This window comes from Coffea eugenioides, chromosome 3 (assembly GCF_003713205.1).
Source record: "Coffea eugenioides isolate CCC68of chromosome 3, Ceug_1.0, whole genome shotgun sequence".
Lineage (NCBI taxonomy): Eukaryota > Viridiplantae > Streptophyta > Magnoliopsida > Gentianales > Rubiaceae > Coffea > Coffea eugenioides.
The window spans coordinates 3,723,488-3,738,716 of record NC_040037.1 but is presented as its reverse complement, the minus strand read 5'-3'; the positions used below and the strand labels follow the sequence as shown (position 1 = coordinate 3,738,716).

The 15,229-nt window shown below is 36.7% G+C and overlaps 2 protein-coding genes across 2 annotated transcripts; one reads left to right on the top strand and one right to left on the bottom strand.

Annotated features, from left to right (window-relative positions):
• Positions 1-2,248: 2,248 nt before the first annotated feature.
• Positions 2,249-7,561, top strand: LOC113765668 (sulfate transporter 3.1-like). Its single transcript, XM_027309904.1, has 12 exons — positions 2,249-2,859; positions 3,014-3,221; positions 3,416-3,587; positions 3,784-3,849; positions 3,968-4,081; positions 4,991-5,107; positions 5,345-5,471; positions 6,176-6,462; positions 6,574-6,764; positions 6,866-6,951; positions 7,027-7,103; positions 7,210-7,561. The coding sequence occupies exons 1-12, from the start codon at positions 2,538-2,540 to the stop codon at positions 7,396-7,398; spliced, it is 1,956 nt and encodes a 651-aa protein (XP_027165705.1). The 5' UTR covers positions 2,249-2,537; the 3' UTR covers positions 7,399-7,561.
• Positions 7,562-7,821: 260 nt separating this feature from the next.
• Positions 7,822-12,220, bottom strand: LOC113765246 (RNA polymerase II-associated protein 3). Its single transcript, XM_027309361.1, has 8 exons — positions 11,982-12,220; positions 10,631-10,724; positions 10,502-10,552; positions 10,238-10,411; positions 9,809-9,988; positions 9,560-9,679; positions 8,541-8,674; positions 7,822-8,347 (listed from the first exon to the last, which is right to left on the bottom strand). Exons 1-8 carry the CDS (start codon positions 12,119-12,121, stop codon positions 8,284-8,286), a joined length of 957 nt encoding a protein of 318 aa, XP_027165162.1. The 5' UTR covers positions 12,122-12,220; the 3' UTR covers positions 7,822-8,283.
• Between the last annotated feature and the right edge of the window lie 3,009 nt (positions 12,221-15,229).

Here is a 15,229-nt window from a genome sequence, read left to right as displayed (position 1 = left end):
AAGCTTGATCACATATTCCCTAGTCCTCCACTCACCACGTGTCCTGTTCCAGCCTTTTTTCACTCATTCCACGTTAAAAAAAAAACCCCATTTCGGTGATCCGTCGCACTTTCAATTACCTGCCACCCCGCCCAGATGAAAAGACATAATATTTGCATCTTATTTTGTCGGGAAATTATTGACCTCTCAAACTAGTAAATGAACATTGGAGTCAGCAAATTGCATGTGCAGTGAAAATTAGCAATTGGTAGTGAATAAAGGAAAACAAGATCATCACCAGACACCTTATGGTAATTGCTGAAAAGACCACTTCATTCTTAGTGTCTTAAACAATGGGTCCTCTTCAATTCTCCTTATAAGAATGGCACTTAATTAATTCCTTTATCCACCATTAGTATTTAAACTATATTGATACCATATTATAAGTCATCGACATAAATTAAAAAAATTAAGAAAAAAACTTACAATGAGCAAGGCTCATTGTTAAGTACTTTTAATCACTAATTTTCTTAATTTCTAACTAATCTATCACCTTATTCCTAACTTGTTAAGTACTTTTACCTCGTGAATTTAGACACTCGTGTGATTTTTTTTAAAAAAAAAAAATCTTATATAAGTACATAATGTTTTAAATGTGTCTAGAGCTTTTTTTTTTAGGGTAAATTACATTTTACCCTCTTGTGGTTTTCGCAAAAACCACGTAACCCCCTCATGATTTTAAAAGCTATACATAAATCCTCTGTGGTTTGGGTTGAAGTGTCAAATAGACGGAAACTACCTATCGTAACGATTTGTGGGCGAAATGTCCAAATTACCCTAATATAAATACAAAAAAGGCAACAACGAACACGGCCGGGGCTTCCCTTTCCTTTCATTACTTCTTTCTTCACAACGAGAGGAACCGCGCCCGCAACAGTCAAAGTGGTGGAAGGCCCACCAGAGTCAAAGGGAGAGCTTTCTGCACCTCTCTTCAAGAGATAGGATTCCGGTTTCTGCATCTTTCTTTCTCCCATGCTTTTCCGTTGGTCAACTACCAAAAAAAGCCATTTCTGAAACAAGAGCTCTAGTCATGGTTTCATGCTGTATGGGAGCTGCTGATTGTCCCTGTCTAGGCCCCCACCAGTGATTCCATACTGCCCTTCTCCATTGTTACCTTCGCTGCCATGACCAGTACTACTGCTGCCATATCTTAAGCCAGGGCCCCTGCACCAGCCCCTGCCGTAGCCATAGCTGCTGTCCCAACTCCCTTGCCTGCTGCTTGCACCAGGACCATAGCTACCACCATTCCATCCATCACCATTACCGCCGCCATTTTGACCATATTTACTGCCTGGACCACCACCTCCACCCGATCCGACCCACCACCATTACCACCTACAGAGCCAAATCCACTGCCGTCATTGCTGCCTCCGCTTCCAGCCCCATAACCACCACCATTACCATCAACAGAGCCATATCCATTGCCGTCATTGAAAGAGATAAGGAGCACAGATCTAGGCTTTATTGGATCCGTTAAAGTGGTCAAGGGTAATATGGGAACGTTTCTTACTGTTACCAGTAGTACAAGCGCGTGTAAGACACGAATCGTCACGATGTATGTTTTCCGTTTATTTGACACTTTAACCCAAATTACAGAGGGTTTATGTATAGCTTTTACAATCATAGGGGGGTTATGTGATTTTTGCCAAAACCACAAGGGGGTAAAATGTAATTTACCCTTTTTTTTATTCCCCTTTTTAAGTTAATGTATTCGTGATGATGTTACGGTAGTCCTACTCAAATATTCAACTAGCAAGGCTAAGTTCTAAAATCCTTGTAACACGGGAGCCCCTCCCATCGCCCGATCGAGCATATGTGTTTTCAATGGAGACTCAAAAGCCACAAACATGCATGGCAATTTTTTGGCCTACAACATGATACATGAGACGATTCGCTTCAGTAACAGAGTGCGAGACCTGACCTGCCAATTAACCATTGCCGTTCAAAAAGAGGACCTGCCATACCCAAAGCCGTTGACCATGTGCCACGTTTCCAGTCAATACACTCGGTCCCGCCATCCACCACCGCGCGGTCCGTCCCATCCCACCACCAAGAATCGATCAAGACAAGAAGCCCACAAACACTGCATCCATCTCTTGTATAGTAACTGACATGCTATGATCACTGCTATATAGCCTATATATACTGCCGTCCTGGAGACCACATCCAGCCACCTCCTCTCTTAGCTACAATTGTATGCTCATTTATTTCAAGAACTCCCGAATTCAGGATATCGATCAGTGTAGGGCTACTTTCTTCACTACAAAAACTGAAAAAGCCAAGTCACATTACCAAGATCCTTGCACAGCTCCTGTGTTTTTGGTATATAAAGCCACCGTCAGCTAGGAATAGTTGTTGCACCATTAATGCATGACAACTGCCCGTTACATTTCTTAGCTTTAATTCTTATGTGCCTTACTTGACTTGGACCCTCGACTTATACCTTCTCAAAATCTAAGTTAGGAAGAAAAACCCTAGATTTTGTGCAATTTAATACAATGGGAAATGCTGATTTTGAATCCCAGCATCGTGTTCGTGTGGAATCACCTCCATCAAAACCCTTTTTTCAGAATTTAGGAATGTCTGTGAAAGAGACGCTTTTCCCTGATGATCCTTTCAGGCAATTCAAGGGTCAGTCATTTTCAAAGAAATGTGTTCTCGGGTTACAGTATTTCGTCCCAATTCTTAAGTGGGCTCCTGGTTACACTTTTGATTTCTTCAAGGCTGATTTCATAGCTGGAATTACTATCGCTAGCCTTGCGATTCCTCAAGGAATAAGCTATGCGAGATTAGCAAATATTCCTCCAATTATGGGACTATGTAAGTTTTTCTACTACATGCATGATTAACTAATATGCGCGAGACCTTCAAATTATTTCTTCTTTTGATTTAGTAGCTACAGGAAAATAATACATACATTTTACAGCATAAGAGAGAATAATATTTGACTGTCGTTAATTTTTTTGGTATGCAGATTCAAGCTTTGTGCCGCCGCTGATTTATGCCATGCTGGGAAGTTCAAGAGATTTGGCCATTGGAGCTATAGCTGTTCCATCACTTCTCATAGCTGCCATGCTAGGAAAAGAAGTCCATCCTGCTGAGGACTCCAAGCTCTATGTGCAGCTGGTTCTGACAGCAACTTTCTTTGCTGGAGTTTTTGAAGCTTCTCTAGGCCTGTTAAGGTCGGTTTCACCAAACTTTTTTATGTACTGCTTAACAGAGCATTCAATCCTCTAGTACTGAAATTTTTTGGCTAACAAACTCCAAAAGAAATTAAAAAGAGTAAAAAGCCCGTCGTTAATTAAAGTACCTACTTGCTTTGTTTAGAGGAGCATACTGATTTGTTTAAGCATTTATATATTGTCTTGTCTATAAGGCTTGGATTCATTGTGGACTTCCTATCCCATGCAACAATTGTGGGATTTATGGGAGGAGCAGCTACAGTTGTGTGTTTGCAGCAGTTGAAGGGAATTCTTGGGCTGGTTCATTTCACACACGAAACTGATATCACGGACGTCATGAAGTCTATCTTTAGCCAAACGCACCAGGTTCAATTCCCGTCTACTTCTTTATTAATATATATATATATATATATACATATATATATATCTTTACCTTTTCTTGCGCTGTGATTTTTTGAAGATCTCAATATTTTTGTTTTTGTTAAAAAGTTAAAAAGTTCTTTATTTAGATTATTAAATTGTTGTGCTGATTTAATATTGCTAATGGTGGTGTTTGTTATAGTGGAAATGGCAAAGCGGGATCCTGGGATGCTCTTTCCTCTTCTTCCTCTTCATCGCAAGATACTTCGTAAGTTCATAAAATTTCCATTTTGTTACTATTTCTATTGCGTTGAAATGGACAGGGAAATTAAGAATTTCTGTCATTAGACTCATGTGATTTTGTATGTTTTGCGGGTGAGGAGCAGAGCAAAAGGAAGCCAGCATTCTTTTGGGCAAATGCTATGGCACCTCTAATTTCTGTTATTTTGGGAAGTGTTCTGGTGTACTTCACCCATGCTGAAAATCATGGAGTACAAGTGGTAATCTCCCTATCTCCTTGAGAAGCTTTAGCATAATCATGCAAGTTATATTTCTATTTAAAAATAGTTTTAATACAAAATCTAAATTAGACTGAGTTTACTTCTAAGTATAATATTTTACTTTTTCTTTTTGGAAAAATCGTTTGAAACGTTTCTCACATTTTACCAAAGGAATTTTTCGTCTTTCATTTTTAGAATTGTAATTTTACGTCCTTTATAAATTCAAATAAATAAAATTTGGTGACAACCTGCATTTTCGTCCACTTTTTAGCTTGGAATTACTATATAACCCAAATGCAATCAATTTTATGTCCAAAAAAGTCAAATTCTACTTTTTTTGTGACAAAAATAAATATGAATTTAGTCCGATTTCACTTTTTTAGGAAAAAATAAATATATTTTGGGACAAATTCTATTTTTCTAGGGGCAAAAATGAATACAGATTGAGTTATTTATTTAGTTACAGATGGGATCTAATCTTTTTGCTCCTAAAAGAATAAGCATGTGTGGATCAATGACAAATTTAGGGTAAAAAGTCGTAAAAAACCTACGTTATGACCAAATTTTACTGACTTAATTTTTTAAAGGATAAAAAGTTAGCATTTTAAATATGAAGGACAAAAAAATTTATTTAACAAATTATAAGTTACATTTTGAACAACTTTTTTTTTTTTTTTTGACATATGTAGTCGGCTTCTCAAGCGAGCACATGTATGATTGTTTATGGTCATTTGCCAGACAAATTAAGTTGATTCATGCATGTATAGTTGTACAGTTGTAGCACGACATAATGACATGTATATATATGTCCACCACCACATGCACATGCACTAGCTAGGACGAGCTCGTGAACAAAGGTTGCTAGGTAATCCCAAGGTTTTGATGATGTTTTCCGTTGGCATCTTGTAGATTGGGCACTTGAAGAAAGGGTTGAATCCACCATCTTTTTCAGAATTGTCATTTGATTCTCCATACCTCATGACAGTCATAAAGACTGGAATCATCACTGGTGTCATCGCTCTAGCTGTAAGTATTAAGTAATGAATTTAAAACCTCCCATTTACCAAAAAAAAAAAAAAAACTTTTTAAAAGATAAATTAATCCTTTAAATATAAAATTCATCAATTGCACAATTAAATTTGCAACTGATCAAGGCAACAAAATATAGTCTATGTTAGCAATTTATTCTGACCTATATGACAAAGCCGATCGTGACCCAACAACTATTTCATGCAATCACCAAAGGATGATATTGGCCTGCAGGAAGGAATAGCAGTTGGAAGAAGCTTTGCCGCATTCAAGAACTATCATATAGATGGAAACAAAGAGATGTTGGCTTTCGGATTGATGAACATTGCTGGCTCTTGCACCTCTTGCTACCTTACCGCAGGTACTTTTATAACAACAAGGCCCCCATTTAGGCCAGTGGCAATGAGTGCACTAAGCATGTTGTCCTACTAATGAGACCTTCGACTGGTGAAAAAGATTATATTAAGACTCTTAAAGTTAAAAATGATTTGATTTCAGTTTCAAACGTAGAAACATGTGTTGCATGTTAACTATATGCTAGTTCATGTCTCATTGTATAATAAGCCAACAAGTTTTTCTCATTGAACTTTTGGATTTGGAGACTCGAAGAATTCGTACAAATGTTACTATCTAATACAAGCATAGTTCAAAGTTGCGGTCACGGCCCGGACTGTTCCACATCGGTCTCAGCATATCGATCACGGTCTCGACAAGACGCAAATTTTGAAATATTTAATATTCTAAAAATTGTGAATAATATTCAAAAATATGCTAAACAAAAACAATAAAAAAATTAGTAAAAGAAAATTTGAGAGTCGACTCGGGCTGATTCGGCCGAAACTATCTGTATCGGAGACTTCTCGGCCAATTTCTCGATGTGTTAAGTATCCTGAAGTTATCTCGTCCCGATATCGTATTGGAGAAATCCGTTCCAGTGACGACTCGGCCGAGTTGTCTCGGTTTCGGCGAGACTTTGAACCATGAATACAAGTTTCTTTTTTCCCCACTTTTTCTTTCTTATTTTTCACTTTCAAGTGGATTCTGATCTATTTTATTATTTTCCAGGACCATTTTCAAGGACGGCAGTGAATTTCAATGCAGGCTGCAAAACTGCAGTGTCTAATATTGTTATGGCAACTGCAGTGATGATAACATTGTTGTTCCTCACGCCATTGTTCCACTACACTCCTCTAGTGGTTCTTTCCGCCATAATAATTGCGGCCATGCTTGGCCTCATAGACTATGAATCTGCCATCCACCTCTGGAAGATTGACAAATTCGACTTCACTGTCTGCCTCAGTGCATACGTTGGCGTGGTCTTTGGCAGTGTCGAAATCGGCCTAGTTATTGCTGTGTGTAACATAATCTCTTCACTAATCTTCTGCTGACTTGTACTAAAATCTGAGCTAGTTTTCGCCGACAAATCTGTCTCTCTAATCTGTCGAAGATCATGCATGATTTAGGTGGCACTGTCCCTTCTGCGGGTACTTTTGTTCGTCGCAAGGCCGAGGACTGTTGTTCTTGGAAACATTCCGAACAGTATGGCTTACAGAAGCATTGATCAATATCCCGGAGCTATCAATGTTCCTGGAATGTTAATCCTGCGTATCGACTCTCCCATATACTTTGCCAATGCAAGTTACTTGAGAGAAAGGTAACTCAAGTAACCTCGACTCAACTTGGAAGTCATCAGCTCTACTAATTGCTTGTAAACTTGGAAAGATATTTATTTTCATGGTCGTGTTCTTAAATTAGGATCTCAAGATGGATCGACGAGGAGGAAGATAGGTTAAAATGCTCAAAAGATGTTGAACTACAGCATGTAATATTGGATATGAGTGGTAAGCAAGAAAAATTGAATCTTTCGAAAAATCACATCTTTACAGATCCTAATATGTGAATTTCCTGGCTACCAGCTGTCGGAACGATTGATACAAGTGGAATTGGTATGCTAGAAGAAGTCAAGAAAAACATGGACAGAAGGTGTCTGCAGGTACAAACACTCATCATCTATTTTACTGCATAAAATTTTCTATTCCCCGCTGTGGATGATTTATATGCTGATTGTGATTGATAATTTTGTACTTTTCTTAATTTAGCTTGTATTAGCCAATCCTGGAAGTGAGGTTATGAAGAAGCTGGATAGGTCCAAGCTTATTGCCACAGTTGGTCGAGAATGGATCTTTCTAACAGTTGCAGAAGCAGTATGCGCTTGCACCTTCATGCTTCACTCTTTCAAGCAGAAAGCCAAGGCAACTGACTGTGAAGGATCAGATAACACTGTTTGATTAATGCCCTAAATAGGGGCTTAGGAAAGGCAGGCCATAAACTAAATGATGGCGTGATGCAAGGACTCAAATTTCTTGAAGTCAGGATAGGGTTCAATTCTTGAGAATAGTACAAGAAATTATTAAGCAACGCTAATGAAACACATCAGGCCTTTTAATCTTCTGTTTGTGACCCATTAAAAAAAATGAATGAAGCATAGAGCTAGAACCCATCTGTATAACGATTAGTGCTCAAAATTCAAGCACAAGGATGGCAGAACCCATTAACAAATCCGAGATCTTAACACAAGCAATTAGAACAAAAAAGCGGTTAGATCATAGGACTCTTAAACTAACCACCAAGCATTCAGCATTTGGAAGAGTGAGGAACAGCAAGGTTGAAAACATGAGCAGCAAAATTGCAACATGAGGTGAACAGATGAATGCCAATAAATAACATGCTGCCAATAAATAACATGCTATAAAAAGTTTATACACCACAGTTTTGAACCAAACCATGCTATAAATTTGTGTATACAAATTTTGGCTATATAATCACTACTTTCTGAATCTAATAGCCAAAAGCATAAAACAAAGAAAGTACTATGTCATCCCAAGACGTCCTAATCCAATTTGAAAAGAACAATACACGACATTGTAAAAACTTCAAAAGCAAAATTACAAAGCAAAAAAAGCTCAAATACAAGCCTGAAAGATGTTGACTAGCTGAACAGGAGACAGCAATATCGACAATGCACCCAAATGCAAGGATATGCACGACTGATCAATGTGATATCCAGCACGGACCTTTCCTGTGCCTCGAAGTTATGGACACTCTGTTTTGGCAATAAATCATTTTTTTCCCAGAGATGTCGTTCCAAAGAGAAGAAATCGCGGCTACATTAATTACACTTCCTTGAACAGACGAGGAAGAACCTCATGTACGCTAATGTCCAAAGCGACCGGATCCCTAAAGAGAAGAAATATTAATACTTCTTATGTGTTCAATAGAATAGCAGTCATGATTTCTGTTGGTGGGGGCAGTATGCATGTGCAGCTTAAACCTCCAGTTTTGAGCTGACGTTTCAAAGATAAGTCTTGCTTAAGGTGAATGTTATTCATATGCTTGCATGCATATGCATGTATTGAGAGAGAGAGAGAACCTGCATAAAGTCTGCCCCTTCTCAGTGGAACTAGGAAGAAACCATAACTTGCGAATGGAAGGAGTTTCAAATTGAACAAAGAAGCCATCAGTTTGTCCATGCTTCCATTTCCTAGATCCTTGTCCTTTCCAGACCTGAAACAAACAAATTTATGAATAGGTAGATCACCAAGATATCATAGACAGTGGTTTAACTGGAAGTGAAATATGAAAATTAGACATAGAAATCAGATTCACAATTTGAAAATGTGAAAAATTCTTGGGAGAACAAAAATCTTGTCTTCTGCATTCTTTCAGCGGTCCTCATGCATGCTGAAATCCAAAGGATAAACTGATCTTGTTCTACATTTTACTGCTCGTGCAGAACAAAAATAGAATGCACTAAAGAAAACACCTTAACATGATGAAAGTGGAATTATCTGACAGCAAACCTTTTTGTTTTAAGTTGGAAAAAAATAAAAAAGCCAGAATCTGCTGAATCCTTTGAAACCGATTCATATTTGCACATGTCCATTATATTCATTGTTTTAGCAAGGACTACAGTTAGTCCAGCAGTTGAAAAATGAAACATGTAAGGTTTCAGAAGCAGGCACCCTTCTGCTGTCAATGATCATAGAGGACCCATCCACAATAGTTTAGGAGCTTGAAAAAAATATGAATGCTTCTCAAGCCTTTCCACCACCCCCCCCCCCCCAAAAAAAGGTGCTGCGATATGTTAAAGATTTCCTGATTTTAGCTCCATATGGACCAAGATATATAAATATAAAGGACTTGGCATTTATGACTGCATACATGATATTTCTGTGCGCCCACCCCCTCCCCCCCATCCCACAAAAAGAAAGAAAAAGGAGAAAGGTTTTAAGTATACAACATATGCCAGAAATAAACTAACTGTTTAGAGATTCATTTCCAGACACTTAACTACATCTAATCCTCAGAGTCTTTCTGAAACTGAAACATGTCACCTGTCAATACCATTCAACCACAAAATAAAGCACAAAGGATAGAGGTCAACCATACCTGTGGGTAAGATATAATACTCTTAGGTGTTACCAAGCAAGCTGCTCGAGAGAAAGAATCTTCAGCATATTGTCTAAGAAATGAAAAACAACTGCTGTGTGTATGGGGTGATTCAAATGCCTGGCATCATTAACATATACAGGATTCGAACTGGTCAAAATAATATACAGGCAAAAATGAGAATCACTACTAAGACTTTGGGAACAGGAAAAAAAAAAGAATGAGAAACAGCTTATGTGGCTGTATTACCTTATCAATGTTAACGACGGGCGCATACTTCTCAGTGTCTGTTTTATCCTTGTCAAGAAGAAAATAAACTCTAGCATCAACCTTAGAACTTTCATGCCATGATTTTACAGCCATCTCCATTGTTTCAACAAGGAAAGAGAAAATCTCTCCAGAAATCTCTTCAGCTCCATATTTTCCAGACTGCATAAAGACAGAGTAATTTAATTTCCATTACAAATCACTGCAGCAACCGTTCAGTTTTAAATACTTTATATGAGAAAATTTATGTAAATCACTAATAGTAAGACAAGCAATTTGAGAAATAAAATTAATTAAACAGATCAACCAAACAGCTGCAAGCAGAACAAGTAAAGCAAACAAATTCTCTGACAATTATAAACTTTAGACAGATATACACAGACTTTGCCTCTTTGCTGAAAATCCACTCACCAGTTCAGATTTCAATGCATCCAGATGCTTTGCCATATCAACATTTGATCTCATGCTTTCCACTTCTTGAGCCCGCTTTTTTTCTTTCTCCAACTGTGAAAGCCTCTTGATTTTTCTTGACACCTCTGAACTCTGCGGATTGTACTTCAATGCCATCTCAAATGCTGACAAGGCCTATATCAATTAAAGTAAAATTATCTGCACATGAGTGTTTGTCTCGGTCAAAATGCTACAGGGAATAAAAGGGAGAAAATCTACACATACATCATCATATCTTTCCATTGCCTCTAAGACACATCCTTTCCTGAAGTAACCCTGCATTTTAAAATGCAATGTCATCTGACTCCCAAGCATTAACATCTTGAAAAACGATATATATGTAAAAGAGCATACTTTTTCCCAATCAGGTTTTAATGTGATAGTTGTCTCAGCATCAGCAAGAGCTTTATTGAGCTTGACCAAATGCAAGAATGCAGCAGCACGGTTGCTGGCAAGAAGGAAAATAGGATGATAAAAAATGAGAACCAAAAAGTTAAATTCTATTGTATTTAATGTACTGAAAATAGAAAAGAAGGGTTCAAGAACATAACCCCTGCCACTACTCTACCCATGGAGACATGTGCCAGAGAAGCAGTATTGCAAAGTAACAGCTATTAGACTTCAAATTTTGCTTATCATGCCACAACCACAACCATGAGGCTTCCACCATAGTTTTGACATTTTTTTGTTAAAGAAGAAAAATGCATAACTTTTTTCACTTCCTAGATATAAATTCTAAACTGTTAAATCATATATCATGTATCCCACCTAATGGTTTCTCCATAGATATATGCTTCTCATTCCTTTTCACTTAGATAGTTTTAGCAGCAGTTTGATTTGCTGGGCTCTCATTCATGATTCTATGATCTTTTACAGGACAGCCAACACCAATCCATTGAGTACCCTTAGCATTCATGGGCAAAGTTTTCAAACACGTGTAAAAAATATCTCAGACAACAAAAGAATTAATACTAGTTATTGTGCATCATGTTTCCAACACAATCTAACACACTTTCTGTTGCTTCCAGGAAGCATGCATTCATGTTTCCAACACTACATCTCGCAGCTTGAAAAGAACAAAAACTTTTGTTAATTGCATTGCTACAACTAAAAAGCTTAAAACAAAGCTCAATCCTCCACTTGGCTAGTTCATCAAAATAGCGAATCCAATAAAACTTCAAGTTTGTATAATGCACAAACAAACATCCGACCAACAACAGATTCTAGCTAACATGGTCCTGAAGTTCAGAATTTCCCATAAACTTCAGCAACAAAAAATTTTTGCTCTCCATATTGGATTCAACTAATCAAAACTTCAATGAAGAATTCTAATCCACTGCATTCGTATAAACTCCACCAAAAAACAATCTTTTAGGCACTTAACCTGAACTCAAATCAACCCAACAATAAAGATTCCTCCTTTCTATGCCTAGGTTTCTACGCCTCCCCCCCAAAAAAAAATCTTAATTTCTCTTAGCAACCAAATATAAAACCAAAATTGAATCTTTTTTCCCTACATGTAGAAGCAAATCCCAAATGGGTTTCTCAGCATTCTTAATTTATCACAAAGTACACAAACTTGGAACTAATCAAACAGTAAAAACGAGTATTAAAAAAAAATGACAAGTCCCATTTTTTAGAACTTAAGTTTCCAAGAATTGTTACTACATCCAGAAAGAATTACGTACAATTAAGATGAAAATACCTATAAAGGGTTGCATTGTTGGGGTCTTGCTTAATGGCCTGAGTGTAAAGAGCAGCTGCTTTGAGATAATTCCCAGATTTGAAAAATTCATTGCCTTGATCTTTCAGGGATTGCTCCATTTTTGCTTCTGATTCTCCCATTTTTCCTATCTGAATTTTATTAAGTATTTATTGTTGTGGGTTTATGAGGGGTTTTGGGCTTCTGTGTAGGGTTTCTTTAATTTTGCTTGTCTGGGTTTGCAGCAATGCATCAGCATGATGAATCTGATATTAGCATGACGGTGTCGGGTTAACGGGCGGACTTCCTGGATGGGGCCCACGCGGTACCTGTCTCTTGCTCCAGTTGGTTTTTCGCTACGATGAATGTATAACGATACTGAACTAATACCTCCTCTAATTAGGCAAATTTACTGTCTGATGAGCAAACTTGGAATTTGGAGGTCGAACGAAGCTAATACTCCAATTTAATTCAATTTGAAATTGTTCTCTGAAATTACTTAAACCAAAATGAAACAAGATTTCACCTTGATAAGTTTAATTTTGGATATCTACATTGTACATACACGTAGTCAAGCAGTCAAACTAAATTCGAGTTCAACTTGAGTTGGATGAATCAAATAGTTGATACTCGAATATGACTCAGTTCAGTAAATGTTTGTTGAAATTTGATTCGCTAATTAATCAAGTTAAATATTAATGACATTTTATGTTCGACTAAATTTTAAACTTGGCTCCAAAACTGACTCGTTCAACATAAAATTTGAATATATGTAAGAAATCTAAACTACTCAATCATAACTCAAACTCGACTCGATAAAAACTCATTTTAAATTCGCATGATAAGCACATAAAATGATAACTCTTTTAACACAATATCAAGCTCGTTAAAATAAACTAACAAGTTTAAACGCTACAATGTTCGACTTTATTAACTTCATTTGAATTCCTAATTTGAAAATTATTCTAACTTTTAACTTGACGAAAAAAGAAAGAGAAAAATTTAAACACTACTATCACCTTGATTAGATTAATTTACAATCAAGGAATATTAGAGCTAGCATTAATGCATCAAAATTGTAATATTTACGTTCAATTATTATCTTTTAGAATTTTCTGTATATTATTGTTTCCGTAACAGTCGCAACTTAATTTAAATATTTTAGTAATGTTATGGTGAAACTGATAAATTGTTCAGTTTGTCTTACTATCATTGCATTCAGACTTAATTACCACTTAATTAAGCACTCTTACTTCCTCTTATTATACATGAAAAGGGTAAAGTTCAATACTAAGATAAAGGTAAAGATCTTTAAACTTGAAGTACATTAAAACCGTAAGGGCAATTTAATATCATCCACTGGTTAAAGGTTTTTGTCTTAAATTGAAGGTTCGACCTCTCATTCCTCATTCCTCTTTCTCGCTTGTTTTTCAATTTCAGTCTTTCTTGCCGCGACTAGAGAGGGGGAGGGTTGCACGAAGGAAGAAGTAGCCGGAGAAAAGAGAGAAAAGGGGGGGGGGGGGGGAGTGGATGGTGATAACGGTAAAGGAGATGAAGGGGCGGTGGTGGATAGAAGAAGAAAGAGTTTTTTCATTTATTTTTTAATTTTTGTTGTGTATTTGAAATTGTGTGTGTTTGAAGTGCTTTTAGAATATACATTGTAAACTTTGAAAACAAAAACTAGTTTTCCAAATACTCTTCAATCCAAGTAGAACCTCGATATTTCTTGTTAAAAAAAAAAAAAAAAGTATTGTAGTAGTAAAAAGAGATGAAAGCCAATTACACTACCACGGAAACCTCCAGATTAGGGTTGTAAACGAATCGAATCGCTCGCGAGTCAAAGCTCGAGTCGAACTTGATCAATATTGAGTTCGAATTGGCCAAATCGAACTCGAACTCAAGATCAAGTTCAAAAATATTAAACTCGTTAGTTTGCGAGTTCGAGTATATATATATATTTATTTATTTTAATAGTAAAATTACATATATATTCTTAATATTTATTAAGAAAAATATTATTTGATTAGCTCAAGACAAGACTCGACTCGACTTATTTGTAACCTTACTCCAGATTAAAAAAAAAAAAAGGAAATTGTGCTACAGGAAACACCCAGAGAAAAATCAAGAAATGTAAGCATGACGGGCCTACAAAAGATACCGTTAGTGTTGATTTGGGTCAGAGAGGCCCAATCAATCATGAAGGGCTATAGAATTTCATATATGACACGGTTTCTTACTCTTCTTTGTTAAATTATGGCCCTCTTGCCTCTTGGTCGAGTTCTAGTGGACGCAGTACTTCATCTGTTAATTCTATTTGGCATTGTGTTTTGTGGGTGTAAAACCATGAGAACCACTTCTTACCATATTTCTTGTATAGAATAGTTTTGGTAAAAATGTGTTTGGCTTAATTAGTAGGAAATTTTGATTTATATCTAAATTGAATTCCTTATTTAATTCTGTATTAGTAATTTTCGGAGGATATATTTTTCCTATTTCGGAGAATAATTTGGGCATATCTATGAATTCAATCCATTCTAAGCTTTAACCTTTTTTTTTTTTTTTGCATGTTTGAAAGACAGAAAGGGCTGTCTTCCTTCCTTTTATGGTTGGCTGCAATAAAACGAACACCAAACCTCAAGCGGATATTTCATACATTATTTAATTATCATTTTGTTTCATAAATTTTGTAGTACCAACCAGCCAGTATATGTTAGACACTCGACAGAAAAATCATTTTCGATTGTTGTTGCAAGCGATTCAACAAATTTACATTTGAAAAGTGATAAACTAAGTGAAGTTTTGCATTTTCTAATAGATGGATGAAACTTAGACAAATAATCGACTATACAGTCTGCATTGGAAATCCTGGTGGGCTCAGATCAAGATCATAACATCCTCGGTAAAGTATTTGGAAATAGGGATAGATGTTGATTTTAGAGGTTGAGATTGGAGAAGAGTTCTGTTCAGCTGCCTTTTTCGTTGGTTTCCAGCTAGCTGTAACCAATTTGCAATAAACTCTAAACTCTTGCATCATCAGCAGTCGTTCTGTGTTGTAATCACAAACTTTCAGAATTATCTCATTTGTTAAGTTCAAAACAATAAGTTTTGTAATTTTATTTTTTATTTTTTACCCTCCACTCCTTCTCACGCCCTTCCTGTTATCAACTGTTTTTTTATCTTTTCACTTATCCCCACGTCTTTCCTGCCCCCAAAGAGACCTCCTCCTACCGTTGGATCGATTCCAGTGGTTT